Source organism: Mytilus edulis, chromosome 4, assembly GCF_963676685.1.
Source record: "Mytilus edulis chromosome 4, xbMytEdul2.2, whole genome shotgun sequence".
NCBI lineage: Eukaryota > Metazoa > Mollusca > Bivalvia > Mytilida > Mytilidae > Mytilus > Mytilus edulis.
The window spans coordinates 51,902,008-51,929,236 of record NC_092347.1 but is presented as its reverse complement, the minus strand read 5'-3'; the positions used below and the strand labels follow the sequence as shown (position 1 = coordinate 51,929,236).

At 32.1% G+C, this 27,229-nt stretch overlaps 2 protein-coding genes and 1 long non-coding RNA gene across 4 annotated transcripts in view; 2 read left to right on the top strand and 1 right to left on the bottom strand.

Annotated features, from left to right (window-relative positions):
- The window catches only part of LOC139521900 (organic cation transporter protein-like), a 25,765-nt gene extending 8,650 nt beyond the window's left edge, over positions 1 to 17,115 (top strand). The window contains exons 4-10 of the mRNA XM_071315613.1: positions 1,773 to 1,975; positions 2,974 to 3,315; positions 3,660 to 3,794; positions 4,596 to 4,681; positions 10,549 to 10,669; positions 11,077 to 11,149; positions 16,723 to 17,115. Coding sequence (XP_071171714.1) covers positions 1,773 to 1,975; positions 2,974 to 3,315; positions 3,660 to 3,794; positions 4,596 to 4,681; positions 10,549 to 10,669; positions 11,077 to 11,149; positions 16,723 to 16,932 — 1,170 coding nt within the window. The 3' untranslated portion in view covers positions 16,933 to 17,115. The remainder of the gene's footprint in view (positions 1 to 1,772; positions 1,976 to 2,973; positions 3,316 to 3,659; positions 3,795 to 4,595; positions 4,682 to 10,548; positions 10,670 to 11,076; positions 11,150 to 16,722) is intronic.
- Positions 16,596 to 27,229, bottom strand: LOC139521901 (uncharacterized). The gene is made up of 3 exons (XR_011664086.1): positions 25,396 to 27,229; positions 22,906 to 23,022; positions 16,596 to 16,801 (listed from the first exon to the last, which is right to left on the bottom strand). It is a non-coding gene; the product is annotated as an uncharacterized lncRNA (long non-coding RNA).
- Positions 22,344 to 27,229, top strand: part of LOC139521899 (PWWP domain-containing DNA repair factor 3B-like) — a gene marked incomplete at its 3' end in the record, with an annotated part of 49,807 nt that continues 44,921 nt past the window's right edge. Inside the window, 1 exon segment of one of the 2 annotated variants that reach the window (XM_071315608.1) lies at positions 22,344 to 22,734. In XM_071315608.1, the coding sequence (XP_071171709.1) occupies positions 22,691 to 22,734 (44 nt within the window). 2 annotated transcript variants of the gene reach the window in all.

Sequence of the window (27,229 nt, the reverse complement as noted above, 5' to 3'; positions counted from 1 at the left end):
TTAAACACAATATATTAAAATGTTAAACACAATAAATATATTAAAATGTTAATCACTATATATTAAAATGTTAAACACAACATACTAAAATAATATGCTTCACATGTTTTTACCACAATATCCACATGGTAGAAAACGTTTCATCAGATTGTATGACCCACCTAAGAGAAATAAAGTGTTCAGTAAAAACATCTGTAGGTACCCCCCCCCCCCCCCCCCAAAAAAAGGGGGGAATTAGCAACCTCCTTTTCAGACTTTTGGTGAACAATTACCATTATGTTTTTTTGGGATTCCCTTTCCTTTTTTACCCTGTGGAATTGCCATGAGAATATTACACTCAATGGCAGCTTCCTCTAATATTTTGTTCTAATTGTCAATCCTTAGTTTTTCTATACATTTTGATGCGTAAGTTCACAGTTCTCTGTTTGAATATCTTGTTCATTTGAACAAAAACAAAAAACTAAATTTAGATGTTCCATAATGATCTTCACCATTTGTTTTACATGTACCACAAATATAACATGTTCTACCTGTAGATTTACAAATAGGACATGACTATACATTTGACGCTGGCTTTTCAAAATAAACAAACAATACATGTAAAGTTATCGCTATAATGGGAATCTTGATATGATAAACTTTATCTGAAACCCCTGTGCCGTTTAAAAGCAAAATTATTTCATCTGGCAAGGAATATGAAAGTAAAATGATAAATTGACTATATTTTTTTTATCAAACAAAGGATCCTTAAATTATTCATAATCCCTGAAATTATATTAGGGAATTTGTAGAATAATTATTAAAATGTTCAGTGATTATGTAAAATCACTGGTCATTTTCAGGGATTATATATAATTACTAATAGTGATTCTACATTTCACTGAAAAATCAGGGATTCTACAAAATCCCTGATTATACAAATTCACTGTAACGAAAATAAACTGACAATAAAAGGAAAAGGACCAACAGTAATCAAAACACAAGATAGAACATAAAAGAATGAGCAATAATCAAAAATCAAGGATTACTAAAATCAAAAATGGTAAAAATTTTGATAACAAATTTCTTGACTTTGTTATTCCGAATTTTATTATGTAATAACTGATTTAATTTGTGATACCAAATTTAAACATTTTAATAACGAATTGAAGTTCGAAACACATATTTCATGATCAGTTAATAAATTTTATTAACCGGATTTTTGTGACAAAAATGTCTGTTATTGATTTTATGGATGTACGGCGGGAAGTCGGTCGGGCGGGCGGGCGGCAACCAAATGTTGTCCGTGCATTTACTCATGAACCGTTCAACAAAAGCTTTAAAATTTACATATGTTGTTACTGACAACAAAATGAAGGTCCAGTTCAATAATGACGATTTTGACTTTTACCGTTCAGGAGTTATGGTTCTTGAAAGATTGAAAAATGGCATTTCCAGTCGTGTCCGTTCATTTACGCATGAACCATTCAACCTAAGCTTTTCAAATTTTAATATGTTGATACTGATGACAAAATGGATGTCAAATTTGATATTGACGATTTTCACTTTCACCGTTCATCAGTTATGGTTTTTGTGATATTGGCAGGACAAATAAATGTTAATAAATACGGTTTGCTGTCGTTGTGACAGCCTCTTGTTTCTTCTGGAATTGCAAATTAAATGAGCAAATTATGCGTAGAGATGCATACATGTGGCAGCTAGCAACACGTTATCAATATGCAAACTGTTGTTTTTTTTTTTGTATTCATTGTCCAATTTCAATTTATTCTTAGGGTGTTGCAATAGTTTTATCTACGATCCTTCTAGAAATGTTTCCAAAGCAATCCCGTGGTACAATAGGAGCCCTTTTGTCTGTTTTTTGGACGGTGTCTGTGATGTCCATTACAGCATTTGGATACGGATTGCGTAATTACTCATGGAGATACATACAACTAGCGGCTGGTTTAATTTCTGTTCATAGTTTGTTTGGTTACTGGTAAGGAAATATATACATCATTGTAAAAAAGCAAAAAGATACCCCCCAAAAAAGGGTGGGGACAATAAAAATAAACAACTGCACCATGAGTATATGTTCCCTGTATTAAAAAAAAATCAGTTTTTGTAATATTTTACACATTATTTGAGAATTCAACTGATAACAGATGGGTTTTTTTCAATTAACACTACGTAACAGGTTAGAAGCTTTATTTTAAATGAACATCAATCCCCATCTCAAACTGTTGCAATGGTATTAGGTTTATATGTTTATCAATTTATCTTGTTGTTATTTTTTATTTTCATTTTATTATGTTGTGTATAATTCGGAGTTTAGTATGACGTCCATTATCACTGTACTATTATGCATATTTTAGGGGCCAGCTGAAGGACACCTACGGGTGCGGGAATTCTCGCTACATTGAAGACCCATTGGTTGCCTTCGGCTGTTGTTTGCTCTATGGTCGGGTGGTTGTCGCTTTGACATATTCACCATTTCCTTTCTCAATTTTATCACATACTTTAATTATGCAGTTTTATGGCAATAAAGATTTGAATTGAATAATTATGTAATTATTTCAAGGCGCATGGAAATTAAGATTACTGACTTTATCAGTTAAGATGATGTACAATAGTTATCAAAGGATTATATTTTTTTAATACGCCAGACGCGCGTTTTGTCTACAGAAGACTCATAATTGACACTCAGATCAAAACAGTTATAAATCCAAACAAGTACAAAGTTGAAGAGCATTGAGAACCCAAGATTCCAAAAAGTTGTGCCAAATACGGCTATGGTAATCTATATGTCTGGGATAAGAAAATTCTTAGTTTTTCGAAAAATTCTAAGTTTTGTAATCAGGAAATTTATAAAAAAAAAAAAATGACAATATAATTGATATTCATGTCAACACAGAAATATACAACCTTCTTATTTTGCTAAAGCAATAGTGTTGCAGCTGCAGTATCGTTTCATCCGTTCATTTAAAACTGTTACAGGTTAATAGATGAATCCTTTCGTTGGTTAATCGCAAACAAGAAAACAGACGATGCAATAAAGGTTGCAAAGAAAATCGCAAGGATAAACAAGGTCAATGTCAATCAAGTCCTGTCCATAATCAGTTCCCAACAACCAATGCGTGAGCTGGCTGTACCTAGGTCCGAGCCCATAGATGAGTTTAGCGATGTACCGGAAAATGAACCGTCTGAAGAAATAGAAAGTGCGGACCTAATAGAAAACACCACTGATTCCACACCATCAGTTGTACAGCAGTATACTCTTCTTGATATTCTGAAAAGCAGCATTTTACTTAGGAATTCTATAATTCTTTGGTTTGCATGGTGAGTCGAAAATCAAAACCTTAAGCATGTAGCTAACATAGTTTGTTTGAAATTTATCCAACGAAATATTTGACATATTTCATATAATTCAATTCAATTCAATTCAATTATAATAAGGAAATTTAAACTGTAGTATCGCAAAAGCCTGGTGAATAAAGCTGGCATTTTCTATTCTACAAAAGACTCATCACTGACGCTCGAATCAAAAAGGTTAAAAAGGCTAAATAAAGAAGAAAAATTAAAGAGCATTGAACACTAATATTCTGAAAGGTTTTCCAAATACAGCTAAGGGTAATTATTTCCAATAGAATATAAGTCTAAGGTGTTTCGTTTGTTTTTCTAAGGTGTGTGAACAGTTTGACATATTATGGACTCTTTTTGACGTCATCTTCAATGGCTGGCAGTCGCTATCTTAACTATTTCATCAATGCAACAGTGGAGTTACCTTCCAACATTATGTTTTGGTTAATGGTAAACAGGTATTTATTAAAATGTTTGTCACTTAAAGTGTAAATGACAGATTATAAGAGTATATTACATTGACCAATCGCATGCAACATTCTAGTGAGCTATTTCAACTTTGACTTTGATAAGTATGAATTGAAGAGATCCACCTATTCAAGTAGTCTATGTTTTAAGAAGAAAAGACGGTTATAACCTGTATAATATTGGCAGTGGTCCTTTATGTTGTTTCGAAAACATCGTCGAAGCTGAAAGAAGGTATTTCAACTGAAAATAGATAACACATTATGTTTGGTGTAGATTAGCACTAGAGTATGATTTTGTGTTGATTACCCAGCAGTACCTCAACAGCTCCATAATTCTTATATGGTTACAAAACATGTCTATTTATGCACATAAGTTTATACTTCAAGTTAATATTTTTAATATTTTTTATTGTTGCATTTAAGGAATGACTTAACTATTTTTTCTGTCTATGAAGAAATAGCATAAAAATGTGGTGCAGACTGAATTACCCGCGTAGCATCTTATTTTAAAGAGTGCATCACCTTTTTTCATTATTTCGAACAAACAGAAAAAACATTACAGTACTTCCTTATAAATAATTCTAAATTCCAGTTTACGCCGGGGTCAATCATGAAAAATCGTTGGTGACGTCAATTTTACATGAAAAAATTATGTCTATGAGCTGATAGACAAAAGACGAGTTACATTCAAAATAATTGTTCTGAAATAAAATCTTGATTTCTGGGATTTTATCAATGAAAAATAGTTTATGGTATTCAAAAAAGTTTATTTGTAAAATGTTTCTATTACAGAACCTCTAGAAAAACACTGGTTGTTTTCTTCCATGCATTAGCTGGTCTTTCACTTATAATTTCTGTAGCACTTCTCACTATAAAAGGTTAGTTAATTTGTACAATAAATAGGAATATTTTGACATTTAATACAAAAGGATACCAGGTAAAATTTGAGAACACCCCGACCAAAGAGCAAAAAACAACCGAAGACCATCAAGGGAACTACTAACAATATTGAAAGTACAACATAATGCACCAACCAACAACACCAATTCCTCCATGAAAAAAAGACGTACAACCACGAACAACACATCTTCTATATATCTTGACTTGATTTATATACACAATTCAGTGGGTTAAGCCAGTTTTAACGGGAGCTCAAACCTCCTCTTTTGCCTATCGTGACCTATGTCGTAAAAATACAAGCACATCCCAAAGAAATCAAAGTCTGCATATGATTTGGAAGGAAGTGTCATATGATCTCTCCACTATATCCAGGTTTTTAAAATAAGACACAATTGTTACATACTTTCTCCCAAGAAACAAAGACAATTTGACAAAAAAGACTGTTTGTAGGTTTTATGAAGACTCGTATAAACATTTCGATTGAAATCGGCAGAATTTTTTACCGGCCAGTAATTTACACATTTGACTGCATGATTACATCACCCTTGTATATGTTACAGTGAATTTGTATAATCAGTGATTATGTAAAATCCCTGAAATTTTCAGGGATTATGTAGAATCACTGGCCAGTTTAGGGATTATATATAATCACTAAAATTTTCAGGGATTATGTATAATCACTAGAAAAAAATCAGGGATTATGTATAATCACTAGAAAAAAATCAGGGATTATACATAATAACTGAAATGAAGAAATAGTTTTAATTTATAAACGTATAACCTACCGTAACGTATCTTTAGGTACAGTCAAAACATATTTATATGATTAGAAAACATGCCCAAACTGACTTTAAGCAAAGTTGATACATCAAATTTAAAATCCTGCCTTTAACTTTTATTGCAATGAAACGAAAATTCAAAAAAAATATTCTATTTCTCTTTTTTTCGATTGTCGCATATAAGAATCTAACTTAAGTAACGCGTATTTTGGAACGTACTAACCAAGTACAACTGAAAATGATGATTTTTTCATTGAAAGTACCCATAAAGCTTCTCAATAATCAGTTTTGAGAAAGGAACTCAACAATATTGTGACATATTTCCATGTATAATGAAAATAAAACTAACCTCCGTTTTAATAACCTCCGTGACACAGTTATTTACAGTTACATTGTCAGACTTTTTTTTTATCAGTATCAGCAGTAATTGTTGCTGACACTGCCAAAAGTCATTTTTGTAGCAGACAGCATTTATTATAAAGAAAACAGACAAACAAAATACAGATATTGAGAAAAAAAATATTGCTTTGAGAGAGGTAGGTGAACTTTTTTTCCCCTATTATGTGAGCAACATTATAACGTTTAATAAACTTTATATCAGCCATTTTCTTAGATATAAAATAGTCTACAACACAACTTGTGTAAATATGACGACAATCATAACTTTAACAGATTTTGTATAGCAAACATTTTCAAGATTATTTAGGACTCGTCAATGTAACGGAGGTTATGCAAATAAAAAAAATCCAAACATGCATGTAAACACGATCATTACAATTGAAATGCTTGTACATTGTTATTGATACCAAATCAATTATCACTAATAAATATCAAAAGGTGATGTCAATCATAGACGACATCATTGATTTACGTTACGGAGGATAGAAATTTAAGGTAAAAAAAAGTTTTTTTCTCTAACAGGACTTTACTCTTCTTCGTTAAGGATTTACTAAGAAAAATGTTTAATTCTGTTGTCTTGTTTGTCATTTAATTCCAATATTTACATTCATTTATATGTCTAGTTTTGGTAAGAACTGGAATTGTCCGTTATGGAAGTTTTAATTATTGTTACGGAGGATAGAAATTTTCGAAATGAAACTTATTGACTCCAAAACTTCATAGTCGAGCATAATATAATGGCAGTGAACAATATATATATATTTTTTCTAATATGGTAAATACTTTTTACTTTTTGGTAACTTTTAATATAAAATTAAGGTTAACATTATTCGGTTTAGGTAAAAATATTTCTGAGTGAAAGTTCATGAATCGTTTCGGAGATTTTGACAAGAACAAGTTCATTTGACTAAATTGATTGATTGTTGGTTGCTTAACGTCCAGTGGCAAATATTTCATGCATATTCAGGACGAGAACAAGTTCACAATAAATAAAATAGGTAGGTTGTTGTAATAGAGGCCATCTAGGATGATGGTCGGGGAAATTTGGACTGCCACTGGAAAATGAGGGTATATTGGATAGGGACAGAAATTTTGCCTTGCAACAGGCCACCTACGGACCCCTCAAAGAGTTGTTGCAAGGGTTCTTAACGTGCAAAGAGCGTGGCACTCTCTTTACACGAGGCATCGAATTTAACGTCCCCTTCTGACGGACGTGACTGCGAACTTGATACATCCCGCACAGCCAAACGGACGCCCCACTTCAGCAAGCGTTTTACTGCCGGTCGGGAGAAGACCAAGTGACCATATTTCTATACCCCAGTCACCCTTGGGTACATTTGACTAAAAGAAACATATAACTTGATAGTTTTTTAGTTAGTAATGTCAATGTATTGTTTAGAAAAGCTAGCATTAAAGAGTTGAGTGTAACTATGTATCAGAATTCAGTGGCGGATCCAGGGGGTGGTCCCACGGCGCACCGGACCACCCCCATGACGGACCTCAAATTTTTTTTAAGGTGTCTATTTTTTCAATAACTAGCTAATTAACAAATTAACACTTAAAGATTAATCCTTTCATCGCACTAATTGGTTATGGATTATCTGGATACCTGGAGGTGTCACAATGATAGAATACGGATCAATGCGTTTCACCTGTATACATATAATTTGATTGTCAAAACAGCTCCGAAATGATGTCGTCGCAAAATTTCAACAGAAAGACGTCATCCGAGTCCTCAATAACTAACTTTCAATATTTGATTACACTGGTCGTAGTGAAAAACTGTATGGAGTTCACCAGAAGCTTGCTTGAGCACAAAACTTTAGGGACGGAATTTAGACATCGTAGCAGCTTATAAATCTGTCTCAGTTGTAAAAGAAGCTCTAACCGATGTACGCAAAACTATCGACGAACAGTTTAGTAAATGGTTTGCAGAGACCGAAGAACTTGCAAAGACCGTCGCTGTAGAGCCCTCAATACCTAGACGGTGCGGTCGACAAACCCAACGGGAAAATTGTCCTGCAGACACACCAGAAATTTACTACAGACGTGTCATCGGTATCCCAATCTTGACAATGTACTGAGTGGCACAGAAGCAAGATTTTCGCGCCTTACATCAACAGCAATTCACACTGAAGTTGGTACCGGCATTTGTACAAAGCGCAACATTTGATGAAATTAAACATTTTGTAGACTTTTACCATACTGATTTGCCGAGTCCATCTACAATGCCATCCGAACTGCGTTTGTGGCAAAAGTCTTGTGAGTCAATGCTTTCAAAACCAGAAACTGTAGCCGGTGCTCTGAAAGTATGTTGCAAAACAGACTTTCCATATATTTCTGTTATCTTAAAAATCATAGCTACCATAGGGGTGACGAGTTGCGAATGTGAGCGATCCAACAGTGAGTTATCACATTTAAAAACCTACCTGAGAACAACTATGGGACAATCACGTTTAAACGGACTTGCGTTGATGCATATGCACTACAGTTTGGAACTAAACATAAAACAAATTATAGATAATTTTGCAAGGAAACACCCACGACGCATGATGTTGAATGACCTGATAAACGACTCTTTGTTAAATTAGTAAATTTTGAACAATTTTACGTAGAACTATTTTTACCGATTCGGGTACATTTTAGCCAAACTTTTTTTACAGTTTGCCTAATTCAGATGATAATTGCCCATTTGTATGTTGTGCTATTTTAGATTCCAAGATATTGTATAGAGTATTAAATAAAAATCAGTTTTAGATGTCTTTAAATTCCTTTACCTAGGAATATGTGCATTGCATGGTGTTGTCCAAATTCATGATCTTCCATAATGTCGAAGGTATTTTTTTAACCTTTTTCATACCATTCAATATTCATTTGGGACCACCCCCAAATTTTTTTCTGCATCCGCCACTGGAATTTAGGTACTGGTTTGATATTAACCTCCGTATAAACAAAGATGGGGGTGTGGATTTACAAGCATAAAAAATACATACCAGTGATTCAAAACATATATAATAGGGTTTTTCCTGGAAAGCTGTATTATGAAACTAGAATATTATACAACATAACATTTCATTAGTTTAAATTCATTACTAAGTAAGTTGTGATAACTACTAATTTGAATAGTTTTTAAACTCTATATTAATTCATACCTTAAAAGTGGTATTTGCTTTCAATATTTACAGAATAATACGTATAAATCATTTTGTTATGGTGATAAATGTAACCCACTTCACATGGGCCTTGATTTCATCTTGTGTTTTTCTCTAATGCAACTTTTAAGGTGACTTTATACAACACTAACCTCCGATACGTTCATACTTACTTTGTCTTACAAAAAATGCTAAAACTTGAAAACAACTAAAATGGTGTAAGTAAAACTTTAAAAAGTGACAGACTAGATATAGACACAGAAGAAAACAGCACGGTCTCTCTGCTCAGCTGAAATTTATTTTTCAACAGTGTCTACATTCGAATTGTACCCATTATTTGGGAATGACTGACTATCCACATTTTAGAAACCATTTTCATTCACATATCGAATCAGATTTTGTTATGACCCGCTTAAGAGAAATAAAGTGTTCAGTAAAAAACATCTGTAGGTACCCCCCAAAAAGGGAATTAGCAACACCGAACTGGTTCGAGCAAGAAACCATGTTTTTGGCCAGGCGATATCCTTTTTTTCAGACTTTTGGTGAACAATTATCATTAAGTTTTTTGGTATCCCCTTTCCTTTTTTACCCTGTGGAATCATGCTAAGAGAATATTACACCAAATGCCAGTTTCCTCTAAACTTTTGTTCTAATTGTCAATCCTTAGTTTTTCTATACATTTAGATGCGTAAGTTCTCTCTGTTTAAATATCTTGTTCATTTGAACAAAAACAAAACAAAAACAAACAAAAACAAAAAACAGATGTTCCATAATTACAAATAGAACATGAATATCCATTGGACTCTGGCTTTTAATAAACAAACAATACATGTAAAGTTATCGTTTTAAAGTGAATCTTGATAATATTAATTTTGAAAGTCTTCAACTTTATCTCTAAACCTTCAGTTGGTTGTATCTTTCAGATCATCCTCTGTGTTTAAAAGCAAAATTATTTCATCTACAAGGAATATGAAAGTATGATATACTTATGTCTAATCCATTTTGCTTTGATTCAGCAAATAAAATATGTTTAAACTGAACTATGAAAGTAAAAAATGATGATTAGTCTATATGTATTATTCTTTTTATCAAACAAAGGATCCTTAAATTATTCATAATCCCTGAAAAAAATATTAGGGAATTTGTAGAATAATTATTAAAATGTTCAGTGATTATGTAAAATCACTGGTCATTTTCAGGGATTATATATAATTACTAATGATTTTAGTGATTCTACATATTCCCTGAAAAATCAGGGATTCTACATAATCCCTGATTATACAAATTCACTGTACATAACATATATACGTGTATGAACTTATATGTATACAATTTTCTGCTGCTTCCTTGTTAAAGAAGGTAAATAACAAGCTAAAAGTATCGCCGTAAAAAAAAATAAAAAAAAATTTCTAACCCAGCATCTACCGTAAAGTTACAGGCAGTGATAGTCAAATTATGCTATGGCGAAGCTCAAAAGTGTTGGTTTAATATGTAGCTATGTATATTGTATTACAGATGATGGCGGTAAAGGCGCTGTAGTGTCAACAGCGTTTGGCTTTCTTGGTAAACTTGCGATATCCTCTTCTTTTAACTCAGTTTGGTTGTATACTCCTGAACTGTACCCTACCAATTTGAGGTAAGATAATAGCATTGTGCTTGTGTAATTTGTTTGCTCTTAACACAAAAAAAACGCATAATAAAGGCCCAGCAAATGCAGATTCTGATAACTCAGTTTATTACCGTTCTAAATAGCTGTTCAATATTGATTATTTTCTCCGATAGCACTCTAAAGCTGTTCGTCATTACTAGTCACAGTTATTATAAAATAGTATTACGTAACAAAAACAATATCATAGTATATCAGTTATATCTTTTTTTTCTAAGTATGAGTCAATAATATGTCACGGTAGGCAAAATAGAGTGCATGCAACAAGTAACTGCAGAATTTCTCACTTTCCATCTCTAAATTGATAAACACAAAACTTTATCTTCTTCAAAACTCGACATTGTGATTTATGCTGTATCTTTTGTTATGTCTTGTAGATCGGCTGGCTTTGGTGTTGCATCTACCATGGCAAGAGTTGGTGCGATGATTGCGCCCTTCTCTTCTTTGTTGGTGAGCAAATAAAATTTAGATAATACATTTGAAATTGCATTTACGCATAACAAAGTAAGATATTACCCAGGAAGTGTGAAAATAACCCTCGGACAAGGAAACATTATACATTTTCAGTACATCTGAGCTAACTCACAGATTTTGAATGGGTAACATAATTTGTAGTTTTCTTTCAGATTTTGTGTTTGGCTTTTTTTTTCATCTGTCTTTGTAACTTGTTGATTCATTTTCCCCTTGATATATTCAATTATTTGATACTTATAATATTCTGTTGACGTTGTAAAATAGGATCCTAGTAAATTTACAAACAATATTTCATTTGAGATAAAATATGCATACATGCATATAATTATAATTATACACGGAAATTGATGTTGTTTGTTTTTGAATAGTTTGGAAATTCTTTTTCCTCATTATAACAATTAGACACGTTATAGTTATATTTTTGCTTGTAAAACGATTTGCCACCGGAATATTTGAAGATTTGTAAAGTGTTAACAATTTATAGGCCTTTAATAGCATAGGTATTGGTTTAGTTATATTGTTGAAGGCCGTACTGTGCCCTTCTTCCTAACTACTTTGTCATTGCTCATTGTCAATCATACAACACCATCTCATTTTTTATGTAAACAAAAAGATGGTATTTTACAGTCAACTAAACATATAAAACCACCTTGTGACTATGAAAAAAAACTTGTTTTAATAGTAGAATCTATGGGGTAAGAATAAGTTAACATAAAAGGGTTGGGAAATACATGAAAAACTGACAACGACATATAGCAAAAAACGTTGAACAGAGCAACGCGAACCTCACCAAAAACCATGATTGATATCGGGTGCTTTAAATGGGACAGAAAAGGCTTATCCACATGACAAGTGTGACACCCGTGCTACTCTTATATATAAAATACGTTTCTTTTCTTATTATATCAAGTGAATAAAAGCGAATTGGTAATGAACTTTTCTCTAACTCTAAGACATCCCAAAATTCGTGAACCATCGGCCATGGAAATTTTCTAACCCTAAAACTGTTCCAAATGTGAAATTCGGAAATAAAACACATTTTTTTAAGACAGAGGGTAAAACAAGAATATTACTGGAAAAAAAACCAGATATTTAAATATTAAAAAAAGGCAGTGACTATTCGTCCGGCTAGCCGGACAAATAGTCAAAAATGTCTATTCACCCGGCCGGTCAAATATATTTTTATGGTATTTTGCTATTTGTCTGGCCAAAAATCTTATGGTGAAGATATAACATCGTGATTTAATGAGATAAATAAACGCCGAGTAGTTATGAGAAATATTGTCTAAAATCGTATATCAATATCTATGCAGAAAATACATTTTTGAATTAGTTACTTATAGTCAGTGCAAAGAATTGTGCAAATTATTTTCATTCATTCACACTAAAACAAATCAAAATACAAATGAATATTCTACAAAGTACACATTTTATTCATATTTTTTTAATTCTAAACCGGGGAGTTTGGTAATCTTTTTATTTGTTCTACCTATGCATTCCATGTAATGTAAAGAGTCTGACCACTAATTAATCTATACTTTAAAAGAAATCTATGATTCCAAAAGAATATTCTGAATTTATTGTTTCCTTAAAGTTTGGTTTAAATCAGGTCGTCAAATGATTTTCAGACACGATTTTTTAAATTAAATGTTCGGGGATGTTTAACTCATAGGAAATAAGAGAGAACGGTAGGCACGTGTAACCCTCCTTAAAAGCAAAATTGTGTTTACCATACAAAAATCAATATAGAATAATTCTTTTTATTAAGTTAAACAGAAAAAGGGGGTTACCCAAACCCTGATACTAGTATGAAGGTATATCAATGCATGTTCATAGATCTCCGTTGTAGTAGAACTTAAAAATAAGGCATCCATGCATATTTGATTTAGTCATAATCCGAATGCGTTTTGCCTTCATGGGGTAAATCAGCAAATTCAGTTTGATGTCGGGCTTTATTCCTCTCAGTTTACATGTATACTATATACGCTGTTCTGGGGTCACTCATATATACAAATTTGTTTTAAAGCAAACACATTATCTCTAGTTTTTTTTTATTACATCTTAAAATATAAACAAGGAATTTTAAATGTACAATTCCTTGACTTTGAATACAAACAAAACTAAATCCATGATTTTTAGTCAGTCAAAACATAATAGTGAAACATCACATATTTACTATGAGAATAAAGCCATAGAGAGTGTAACAGAATATTCATTTTTGGGAATGTTGATAAAATGTAATGGAAATTTATCACAAAGTACTTTAGAGTTGACAAAAAAGGCAAAAAAAGTATTTTTTGCAATAAAATCCTATACAAAATCATTGAATAATCTACCTATAAAAGTAGCAAATAATCTTTTTGATTCTTTAGTAAAACCAATTATGACCTATAATTCAGAAGTAACATATTTGGATACATATATTTCTTTTCATCGAGCCAATAACAGAGCCTTATCTTCAGGAAAAGAAATTAATCAACTTGATTTTATAGACAAAACCCCCATTGAAAATATGCATCTTAAATTTTGTAAATCTACTCTAGGAATAAGAAAAAATGCATCCAATTTAGGAGCAAGAGCTGAATTAGGGAGATTGCCTATCGAATGTTTTATTAAAACACAAACCCTTTTATATTTAGCTAGACTATATAATAATAATATTAATCCATTGATAAAGGAAGCTTTTTCTCTAGCACAGTCTCTAGATTTGACAGGAACTTACTCATGGTATACATATGCAAAAAATATTGTTAAAGAGACTAATCAGAATGTGAATATATATGTTCAAACTCTTTTAGGTCATTTTTTAGTAGCAATAAACAAAAAAACTATGTTAATTGGACATGCTTTGATACTATATATGCCCTTGAATTTTTACTAGATAACATTTTTGTTCGCTTTGGGGATTCCGTATATCGTCAGATTATCGGAATTCCAATGGGGACTAACTGTGCACCACTTATTGCGGACCTGTTTTTGTATTGTTATGAGTTACAATTTATGACAAAAATAAGCAAAGACCCATCGAAACAACATCTGATAAACAAATTTAATAATACTTTTAGATATTTGGATGATATTTTGGCTCTCAATAATGACGACTTCAGTATGTATATTAATGAAATTTATCCTGTTGAACTTACTTTAAATAAAGCTAATACTAACAATGACCACTGCCCTTTTCTTGATCTTGATATCTATATCACTAATGGAAAGCTGAATACTAAAATTTATGATAAAAGGGATGATTTTTCATTTCCTATCGTTAATTATCCGTTTTTAGATGGTGACGTTCCCTTGTCACCATCTTACGGTGTTTATATATCTCAACTTGTACGATTCGCTCGTGTATGTAACAATGTTTTAGATTTTAACGAGAGAAATTTATGTATTACTGAAAAATTATTACACCAGGGTTTTCGATATCACAAACTAGTCAAAACATTTACTAAATTTTATCATCGGTATAAAGACATCATTCGTAAATATAGCTCAACATGCAGACTTTTAATACGTTCAGGTATTTCACATCCAATTTTTTATGGTAATATTCTTTATAAAGCACAAAGGTGTCAGTATTCACCTCAGAAACTTACAAAACCTTTGAATAGACTTATTAAGAAGGGATATAATTACGATACTGTTGTCAAGTCATTAAAGATTGCATATTTTGGCGTTAATATTGAGTCATTGATAAGGTCTTTGCATCGGAACTAAACACATTTATTCTAAAAACAGTTGTTGGCATGACACGGGTTATGTTCTTCTCATATATGTTATGATGGTATGATACTAAACCCCTAACGGGAAGGATTGTGCCTGATGTTCATATGATGAAATCATAATCTTTCAGTCAGTTTAGTTGAAGTCTGGAGCTGGCATGTCAGTTAACTGCTAGTAGTCTGTTGTTATTTATGTATTATTGTCATTTTGTTTATTTTCTTTGGTTACATCTTCTGACATCAGACTCGGATTTCTCTTGAACTGAATTTTAATGTGCGTATTGTTATGCGTTTACTTTACTACATTGGTTAGAGGTATAGGGGGAGGGTTGAGATCTCACAAACATGTTTAACCCCGCCGCATTTTTGCGCCTGTCCCAAGTCAGGAGCCTCTGGCCTTTGTTAGTCTTGTATTATTTTAATTTTAGTTTCTTGTGTACAATTTGGAAATTAGTATGGCGTTCATTATCACTGGACTAGTATATATTTGTTTAGGGGCCAGCTGAAGGACGCCTCCGGGTGCGGGAATTTCTCGCTACATTGAAGACCTGTTGGTGACCCTCTGCTGTTGTTTTTTATTTGGGCGGGTTGTTGTCTCTTTGACACATTCCCCATTTCCATTCTCAATTTTAATGTTGACCTTAATATTCTTTCTACTTGTAAGGACATAAAAGATGTAAATAAAATAAAAAACGATATAAAGTTAAAAATGAAAAATAGATATGAAGATTTAATTCAAAATAAATTTCAAAACATTGATGATAAAAGTAAATTTTTTCTTTATAAAAAAATTTAAAAAGATTACAAACTAGAATCTTATCTTAATACATCTAATTTTCAGATAAGGAGATTAATCACTAAATTTAGAATAAGTGATCACTCCCTTTTGTTTGAAAAGGGGAGATATTTTAAAATCCAAAGAGAGGAACGACTTTGCCATAAATGTAAAATACTAGAGGATGAGAAACATTTTTTACTCTATTGTGAGTATAATAAAACTCTAAGAAATGATCTTTTTCATCACTTATGTACTGAAAATAATAACTTTAATAATTTAAATGAAGAAGAAAAAATTCAATATTTACTAAATCCATCATCGCCTTTACAAACAAATAAGTTAGGATCCTTCTTGAAAAAGTCATTAGAACTGAGGGCAGGGGACTCTTAACAACTTGTTTGTTGTTAAAAAAAAAAATTTGATGCTGTTGTTATTGTGTATGTTTAATATGTATGTTTATTGTGTTTATTGTGTTAATATATGTTGGTCACAAACTGTAAAGTTTATATGACAATAAAATATTTGATTTGATTTGATTTGATATAAATCACGATCTCCAATTCTCAAAACGTCCATTGCATACGCGCGTTTGTTATCCGACACCTCATCCTGGACACTTTAAGCACCACATGACACTTTATTGATATTAAGGATTTGCGCATCCCAAAACGGAAGGCCCCGGCTAGCCGGACGAATAGACACTCCGTAAAAAAAAGATACACAGTTTTTCTTAGTGTCATATATATATTTATCTTACCTCCTATACATTTTTAAGAATATGATCGCTCTCACCCCATATGAAATTTACTGAACTCATATATATACCATTTGAGCTTCGCTCTCACCGCATATGGAATTTACTGACCTCATATATACCGTCATTAGGTCACTAGCACACTATGTAACTAATATATAGAGCACGAACAACCATGATGTTTATTTTAATAGACTGTTCAATAAAATACAAAATACAAAATTAAAATAAACAAAATAAAGTTAAGCTACATGTTGATCGTCTCTTATAGTGAATTGGATTTCATTTACTGTAGGCTGCTAGAATCATCTGGGGTCCTGGAGTAGTTTTTGGAGTATGCTGTTTTCTTGTTACCATTCTCGTTACGGTACTACCTGAAACGGGACAGCGAGAACTTCCTCAAACGCTAGAAGAATTGGTGAACTGGAATAAAGAGCAATCTGGATGGAAATTTGGGAAACTAAGAAAGAGGAAAAAAATTGAGACAGCAAAAACTTTTTATTAATCTATGTTTTGTACCAGAAAATACTAAAGAAGCTTTCAAAGAATGTGTCTTTGGACTTTGAAATAGAATTGTATGCATTAATGAAAATAATAATATTGGTATAATTATGTGATCATGTAAATGCTACCATTTGAATCAATGACCACAAACGATGTTTGTATTATATTAAATCAATAAAAAATATAATGCACAATAAAATATTTCAAATAACTAAACTTAAGGACATTATATCACAGATTCATGTAAGAAATAATAAGTGTTGCATTAATATACATCGGGCAATGTATATGTGATACTATAAACATTGTGTGTGTGTGGTGTTTTTTTTTAATATACTTAGGAATATATATACACCCAACTATAACTCAATACTTATCCCTATGTATTTACTATTTCACATTGGATCGGAAATGAAAAAGAGGGTTGAAAGATGCGAAAGAAAGGCAACAAACGACCATAGACAAACAACAGTTAAGAAAACAAAGTTTGAAAAACATGAAAATCGGGGGTTCTCCGGAAGGGATCGTGAAAGAAATAGAAAGTTCATTATAGGAAAATTATTATCATTTCCTTTGTGGTAAATTTTTGATCTCAATTGATACTCATTGTTAATTTCTATATGCAAGTCAAGATATAAGGTATACTGATCTGTATTTGGTACATCCTTTTTTTTTTAATTAAGTACGATGGGATAGGTGCGTTCAATATAGTCACCAAACTTCGATTTTTTTAGTGAGAGAACAGTATGTATGTAGTGGAACGTTTCTTTCTATGAAACTTCTGTATAAAATCAGCCTATGAATAAAGAAAAGTCGGCAATAAGAGGTGCACAGTAGTATATGTGCTTGCAAATGAACGCCAAGATCAAAAGACAAACCACAGTATACAAAACACAACATGGAAAACTAACGACTAAGCAACACAAACCCTTTCAAAAATCGGGGATGATCTTATAGTTGCTCTGGAAGGGAAAGCAGATCCTGCTTTACCTGTTAGTGTCACTCATGTTAGTACAAACCCGGTGATAACTTAAGTCTAATTTGATAGGTCAAATTTGGCGAAAAAAAGAATGGGATTGTGGTTACAACGAATGGAAATGTATCCGTTTTTATCTGTGAAACCGATATTCAACAAACTCGTGGTGACTTGATGGCGTGATTGCATAATTACTCTTTAAGGGATCCGTATCCAACCCGATGTAGGCAATGGATTAATGAAAGTTATTATGAACAAGACAGCAATCTGGACTAACATCAGGAAATGTTTTTGAGGTTTTATGGCGCAACTATTTAACTTCAGTGGGGTTGGGTTTGTGGGTTTTAGTCTGATTCAGAATTATTTTTCGACGCTATTAATCAAATGATTTTTTTTCAAAATATCACATTATAAGTTAGTAAGGGGAAATTCTGGATACTGAATAATTTTGTTTGTCTTCTGCCTGACCACAATATTTTTTTCTCCCTTAAATTGGGGATCAGAATATTTTTTTTAGGAAAAACTATAACCATCCCCCTTTTGAAGCTAATTGGTTGTTTCTTTAGATCTGGAGACTTCTATGTTCTCGACTTCTTTCGTAAAATGTTTTCATCTGAAATTGAACTTAGCAAAGCGATGGCTTCTGCATCTGTCGATCTGATGTAACAACGTAACTAGATCTTACAAGTATTTGAAAGCTTGCAATATGTTACTAAACGGTGACCAGATCGTCTAACTTAAATCGCGCTAAAACTAAAATAGAAACGGGAAAAAATGGCTTCTGAAATTAACCATGAAAAAAAAACTTCTAGGAAGTTCAAGTGAATTCGACGAAGGTTTAACAAAGTAATTGTTATGTAATAAATGTTAACGTCAGAGGCATTTTAAAGGCAAAAAAGATAAAAAAAAAAAAAAAAAAAAAAAAAAAAATACGGGAAAACTCATCATATATATAATTTCGTCATTATGCTCTGGATACTCGTTTGAGCATCAACAGTTTTTGTCCAGCTACCGTAAAATTTCACAAATGTTTGACAAAGTTATTTATATCTTAAAACTAAAACAACGTAATGAACCTGCAGGTACATAGTTATAATATTGGCACTGTCGACGAAATTTACGATCAAAATAGCTCGCTTTCGCGACATAAATGTCAATGGCTCGACAAAAAATGAAAGTCACATATCCATAGGCGGATCCAGGGGGGCCTGGGGGACCCGGCCCCCCTTTCGTGGGAAAAATTTGGTTGATTATATAGGGAATCATTGAAGCATGACTGGAGCGTCCCCCCCCCTTTTAGGTCAGTCAGCGCCCCCCCTTTAGGGAAAGTTCTGGATCCGCCACTGAATCGAATCTTAGCTCATAATGAATTGCTTATAAAAATTAAGGAGAGAGAGTAAAGAATTAACAGTAGATTTAGAATTTGACAGAAATAATATGAAACTAATTTTCGTCACTTTTATTCGCAATTACAAGCCATTGAAGAAAGAATTAGAATGTTGATGTACTGTTAACCAATTCCTTTATTTCTATTTATATAAAATAATTTTTTTTTTACCAAATTCAAGTGTACGCCCGGGCGTTTTGACGTAAACGTAGCTACGCGCATGACAGGCCGACTTGGGACAGGCACATACTTAAATAATGTGGCGGGGTTAAACATGCAAGTTAGCGGGGTCCCAACCCTCCCCTAACCTGGGACAGTGGTATAACAGTACAACATAAGAACGAACTATAAAAATCAGTTGAAAAAGGCTTAACTCATCAGATGGACAAAAATACAATCTTTATGACGGTTACGAAACTAAAATTGGTAGCAAGAAAGACAAATCCGAAAAGTATAATATAAATATCATCTAGTTGCTTTGGGAACAGTATATCTATATAATATTTATGTTCCTGAGTTGCTGAAATATTGATGAACACAAATATACATAACACCATAGGCATATAATATTGTATTATATGTCTCTGATAACACTGATTTTACGAATTAAGTAAAAACAACTTTGCATTGTTTTAGCTACTCAGTTTTACCTGAGACTACTATAAGATCCTATAACACATGTGTTTTATCCGATATAGACCTACAGCTTTTTTTCATCGTTTTATTTTAGGCACTGGCTACGGTTACATGGAAATGTAACAATAATAAAAATATTATTGTTACATTGGAGACTAAATGCCGAAATGCATGGTTGGGAAGGACCTGTTTAATTACGAATGTAACAATAATTATTGAGGCTACGGTTACATTGTGTTTTTGTTACATGAAAAACAGAAATGTACGATCGGACTAGTAATATGTACTAAATAATAAAAGTTGAAGACATTTATTTTATATTTACAATAAATACATTTATTACTTATAATTTCTTTACTGTATTTTTTTTTTTATTTACAATGACAGTTTCTACAAATCCAGTACGTGGTTTTTAAAGCATGATTAAGTCCCACACATTTTTGATGAACGTCCTCCATGGATACATGTACATACAGAAGTTCCCAGTAATTACAGTTAGCAAACTTTGCTTTTGATGTGTCAATTTTTTTTAGAACTGCCGGTTTGTATAGCTGTATGAAATTTGTGTCTTGATATTGTTTCAGTTTCGTTTAAAACGTATCCCAAGTTTAAAATTTTCACCCTAAACAAAATTGGTTATAGGAATATCTTCATCCATTGTTCAAAGTATAATAACAGTAATAAGAGTAGGTGTGCAGTTAAATACTTAAAAGTGAAACCATTGTACTATATTTTTTCCGCGCCTTTGACACTCCTAATCTGGAGTAGTATCATTAAGAACATCAAAACCATTAATACACAAAACTATTTAAACAACATTTGTTGAATAATATTTATTATTTATCATTATTACAAGTATTATTTAATACATATGATAGAATTAAGCAATAAAACTATAGAAGATTTAAGTTTTATAAATCTAGCGTACATTGCTGTTTTTCATGTAACAATAACGTAATGTAACCGTAGCCTCAATAATTATTGTTACATTCGTAATTAATCGGTTCCTTACCCAACTTTGCATTCGGGCAATTAGTCTCCAATGTAATTTCGGTCTCACTAATTAGCGACAACAACAATTTTAGCGACAACAAGAATTATTTTAGCGACAACAAGCGACAAGAAACTATTTAGCGACAAGAAAACAGGTTTTTTTAATTAAAATAAATTATTGCAATAAATATTAAAAGAATATGCAAAAGAAAATAATTTTAGCGACAAGAAAGTTAAAATTGATAGAAAAAAATGAAACATTATTTACATAATATTTTATCATCTATTATGAATAACAGCCAGTATTACGTTTAATTATTGTATTATGAGATTACTTTTCCCAAGGATTTGTATAGTACTATACAAATCCTTGCTTTTCCTTTGTTTAGAACATATTATTTATCTTATAATTTGTTTTTTAAAACAATGAATTATACTGTTAGAATCAAAATATTATATTCCATTATGCCCGCTCCATATATATCGCCATTCGTTTATTCATACTTTGACTTTGATGAAAACAGATACATACATTATCTCACGGGGAGGGGGGGGGGGGGGGTAACTTCGATATTTTTTTGGTAGGGGTGTGCCATTTTTGTCTCAAAAAACGTACTCATTTTAATATAACATTCACTGAAATTCAGTACCTATAGTTATATAAATATTTAAGAAAGAATGACATATACTTATATACAATATTTGACCCATGCTTATATAAGCACTAACTCATCATCACTCATAATTCATAAATATACCAGCTACCCTTAAGTTTTTATATATGAATTGACATCGTTTGGTGCACATATCAATAGCATATTTATATATGATATGTAGATCATACCCCAAATCAATATACAATTATCAAACGTAAATGCATTTTAATATAGGATGTCATTAAAAAGGAGGGTCATTTTTATATAAAATCTCGCAAAATTATGACCCATATTTTTGGCACATCCCCGTATACCCAATAATAGGAAGTTACCCCCCCCCCCCCCCCCCCCCCCCCGGGTGCATTATCTTATACATATTCTTCATATTTAAAAATAAAAAAAAGAAGCTCAATCTCTTTCTTCTTCACAAATGTTAAATTTCTTCATCTACCAATGAGGGCCCTCATGGGGTTTTTGATTATGTGATTACTTGGCCGTTTTTTTTAATGATTATTTGATTATTAAGCCAAATATTTCATGATTATTTGATTACCTAGGACTGTATTTTTAGTTTATGATTATTTGATTACTAAAGATAAGCAAATATTTAATGATTATGTGATTATATTGGCAAAAAAATGGTGATTATGTGATTACTAGGACCCCCCATGAGGGGCCTCACCAATATAATAAAACATTTTAATTAGACATATCTGCTCGTATATTTAAAAAAAAAACATTAAATACAAATTTCTTTATATCTAATAAAAATAAATGTTTTCTTGTCGCTAAATAGTCTTCTTGTCTCTTGTTGTCGCTAAAATAATTCTTGTTGTCGCTTCTTGTCGCTTGTTGACGCTTGTTGTCGCTTCTTGACGCTTGTTGTCGCTAATTAGTGAGACCCCTTTATTTTAATAACCGAATATCGATAGTTCCAAGTCAAAATACATATGCATATGTTTTGACAGTTAGGATGATCTAACCGGGGATCTAACGTTAAAAGTTTAAAGTTCCTGGTGTTAGTTATCGTTTAGCCGGGTTGTGTTGGTATTATTATAGAGAGTTCTAGATTAGAGTTTTCGTTCTTGATTTTCTGAATTAAGATTAACAGATGGCGACACTGTTTCCAAACAAAACCCTTCTAAAACTTTTGATGTAGGTACATGGGTAATGTTTTTCGAAAGGAAGTTATGCCACACTAACTGCATAAAAAGGGGCATTCATCGTAGGAAATTTTCGTTTCATTCTTCAAAGCACGTGCCATCTACTAAATCCTAAACTTTACAACGCTGTTTTCAGTAAGGGAGCTACCATTTGATTTTTTACCTAAATTGTCGTCCTGATAGTCCAAATTATAGTCTGACGGTCCGATAATCCGACAATCCGTTAATCCAACAGTCTGATTGTCCGACACTAAGCCCTTCTGCTTTGCTCGATCTTCTGCTGCAAAGGTAGGTACGGAAAGTGATTTTTTTTAAATCAACTGATCTAAGAAAACTTTACCTCATTTGAAAGGCATTATGAAGACATTTTTAAAACAGTTTCACTTTTATCGATACACATAATAACAACGAAGAAATTGCAACTTTTCAAAACGATAATTTTTTACTATTCTGGAAAAACTGTTTCCTCTCTTTAAAAAATAATAAAATATATTTTTTTAATCATTTAGGTTATAGTTTTGTTTATATTGCTTCTTTTACACATTGTTAGTCAATTTCAATCCTCCAAATTCAGGTTTTTGGTCAAAATAGAAGCATAAAGCATGAAAATGTCAACCACTCTCATGAAATTGTAATGTCCAAAGTCACATAACATAACGATACCTTTACATATTCCTTTTTTCAGAGCATCAGTTGGTATATTGAAAATGTAAAGTAAAACTTTATAAACATTTGAATGTAAAGAAACAAAATATAAATATGAATATTACTCTTTATATACAAATGTATGTTAGTGTGTGTGTGACTATAAAAAAGATGTGGTATGATTGCCATCTGAGACATGAATCTCCACAGGTGACCAAATGACACAGAAATTAACAACTATAGGTCACCGTACAGCCTTCAACAATGAGCAAAGCCCATACCACATAGTCAGATATTAATGGCACGAAATGACAAATGTAAAACAATTCAAATGAGAAAACTAACAGCCTAACTTATGTAAAAAATAAAATGAAAAACAAATATTTAACACATAAACAAACAACAACTACTGAATTACAGGCTCCTGACTTTGAACAGGCACATACATACAGAATGTGGCGGTGTTAATAAAATTGAGAATGGAAATGTGGAATGTATCAAAGAGACAACAACCCGACCACTGAAAAAACAACAGCAGAAGGTCACCAACAGGTCTTCAATGCAACGAGAAAATCCCGCACCCGGAGGCGTCCTTCAGCTGGCCCCTAAACAAATAAACATTAGTTCAGTGATAATGAACGCCATACTAATATCCAAATTGTACACAAGAAACTAAAATTAAAATAATACAAGACTAACAAAGACCAGAGGCTCCTGACTTGGGACAGACGCAAAAATGCGGCGGGGTTAAACATGTTTATGAGATCTCAACCCTCCCCCTATACCTCTAGCCAATGTAGAAAAGTAAACACATAACAATACATACATTTAAAATTCAATTCAAGAGAAGTCCGAGTCTGATGTCAATAGACATGTTAGCAGACGCCCAATCCTCCCCCTGACCTGTGACAGTACAACATTATGTCATAAGAATGAACTATAAAAATCAGTTGTACCATGAGAGACAAGAAAAGTTTTGAAATATATGTCATCTGTCTTTGTATAGTCATGATAGTTTTAGAATGTTCCCTTTTCATTAACATTCTATTTAATTAATATATCTTAATCTTATATGGCATGTATAGTGAATGCTTATAAATAAAAATAAACAACAACCTTCTAACAATTATTCTACATGACTAAAATAAAAACATTATTTTTATTTGAGAAATTTCAAAGAAAAAAATTATGTCAGATTAAGTACTGTAAATACCTGTGTGTATAAAAGTAAAGTAAATTCATCATGTTCATATCTGTATATCAGTTACAATATTTATACAGTGAAATCTGTAAACCAATTTTATTCAGGACTGAACTTCTGAAGTTCAAAATGCATTGAATATGAATAGCATTCGAAGTGAACTGCCGCTACTGCATGGATTCCTATGTATGTTTTTAGTTGAACATGTTGAAAAATTAATACATACAGTCATGTATATTGATTGTTGTTAAACCACATTATTCAGTATCCTTACTACCTCGTGTGCAATGGCAAGTGGTTAAACTATCTTTAAATGGCAATAAACTGGCTGTATAATGCAAAAAAAAACTATCACCGCTGATTTCCAATCAAAACTAAACCAAAAGTTGTCCATGCAAGGGAAATAACTCTGTATACACATAAAGGAGGGTTATTTATAAAAAATAATTTTGATATGAACACAGCTATCTAGATTTATTTATTGGACCTAATTATTTAATTAATATATTAAACTTAATAAAAAAGTATATTTAATGGCTGTATAAAGTTCCCTTGTATTTTTTTGAAACAAATGTAACTTTCAAACCCTTGTTTGTACCTCAAATTTTTCATCGTATTCCCTAAAATCATAATATACAGAATCATGAATATTCATATAATATCTATCAAAAGCAATCAGAACCTTCTGAGACTTAACAAGTGAATAAAAGACCGTAATTGGAGGTCACCCAAAGATTTTATTTTTACACACATCTGGGTACAATTATTTAGGGTAATTTGGAGTTATCTCCCATTGGTTTGCCATACCTAGCAAAGGATATGGATATCGTCCTATATAAGCATATTATTATTCTACTGAAACGCAAGCAGTTTGTAAAATTTAAATAGTGGAATCATGCGCTGTATAATTGGATAACATGCATGTGTATGTATCATATGAGGTAGAATGTGATATATATATATGTCACATGTAGTATTTTACAGTTATTTGTCATCATGAACAAACCCCTAAATATTACGACCTTCGTAATTGTATGCTTCTGAAATCTGAGCAGCGTTCAGATATCAGACAACTACATCGGGTTAAATGAAAACAAGACAACAACGTGATAGCAATAACCCATACCTGTCAACTGACCCGTATTTTGCGGGTGTGACCCGAGATTTTCACAATTCTGAGGGATCACCCGGAACTACCGCCGGGTCATTGAAATAACCCGGGAATTCCAAAAATGACCCGATTTCACCCGTATTTCTTAGCCTTGAGATTGATTTCATAAGTAATATTCCTTTGAAATACCGGCAAATTCGTAATTCTTCCATGAACAGGAAGTTCATCTAGCTATGTAATCTGTCAAATTAAGTGACCCATTAAGTGCATGGCTTCTCTTGACAACTTTGGTGTCAGACACACTGTTAATTAACACCAATTACCTAAGCTTTAGGTCGTAAATAAATTGTACCATTGGTTTACAAACTGAACTAGAGTGCCTTCCCCTTATTTGTCACCATTCAAAATTGTTCCTTATATTTACGTTTTATGGGTAAAAAAGATTAAATCATAAAAATATAAAATTCAAATACATATTGAAAAATAACTTTTCATTATTTTTATACCTGTATTCAATTTAAAAAAAAAAGTTGAAAATTATTTTTTACATTTATACTTCCTTTCACTGTATTACTATATTTTATCATAGTCTAATTTCCTTGTCCAACCAGAAATACCAACCGTGCTAGGGCTGTAGAGCCAGTCAAGGATGTTCAAAACTTCCATATGTAACGAAAAATAATATGTTTACAGGCTACCTAGTCAATAGTCTCAAACATTTAAGAATTACATTTGAAAAATAAATTCTAGTGTTTGATGATTGTGGTATTTTTCTCAAAAAGTAAAGCACATAAGACTGTGTTACACAAATTTATAAAAAATCTTTAAGATTTAAAATGACTTAACCAAGTGAACATGCATTGATGTTTTGGTATCTTTGATATACATTATAAGAAAATGTACCATAAATACTGAAATTCAGCTCGAAAAAGTTAGTACGCGTTATGACCTGAGATTTGATTCTTCAATGCAGGTCATGACCTGCATTTTCATCGTCACAGGTTGACAGGTATGTATACCACAGCAATTTGCAGTGGTATAAAAAACCCAGACCAAACCAAAACACTGAGCAATGTGCGATGAGGTCAAGGTTAAATAAAAAAACCTGCAAAGACTGACATGTCTATCTTAAATAATTCTATACACCAAATGTTATACTTGAGACCTATTGCATATAGTTATATAGTTGATGTTGTCCTACAAGACAGGCAGTTAAAGAAGTTTAACATTTGCAGATAGGTTAGTTATATCCGTAATGAATGCTTTGTTGCTAAGTACCAAAACACAATGTCAGCTTGGTGTTACCGCCCATTCTATTTCACTGACATATTCTTTGACCTATGACATACAGACCTCAAAATACTTAAGTTTGTTTTGTATATCCTCGCGCAACATCTGTGTTAGTGTCATCTAAATAAATAAAGGGAAATTGAAGTTATGCTGCGGAAACAAAATGCTTATAAAAAAAATTAAAAAAAATGAAAATATACATATTAAGTTCCAAGAAAATCATGGCTTTAAGGTTTCCCA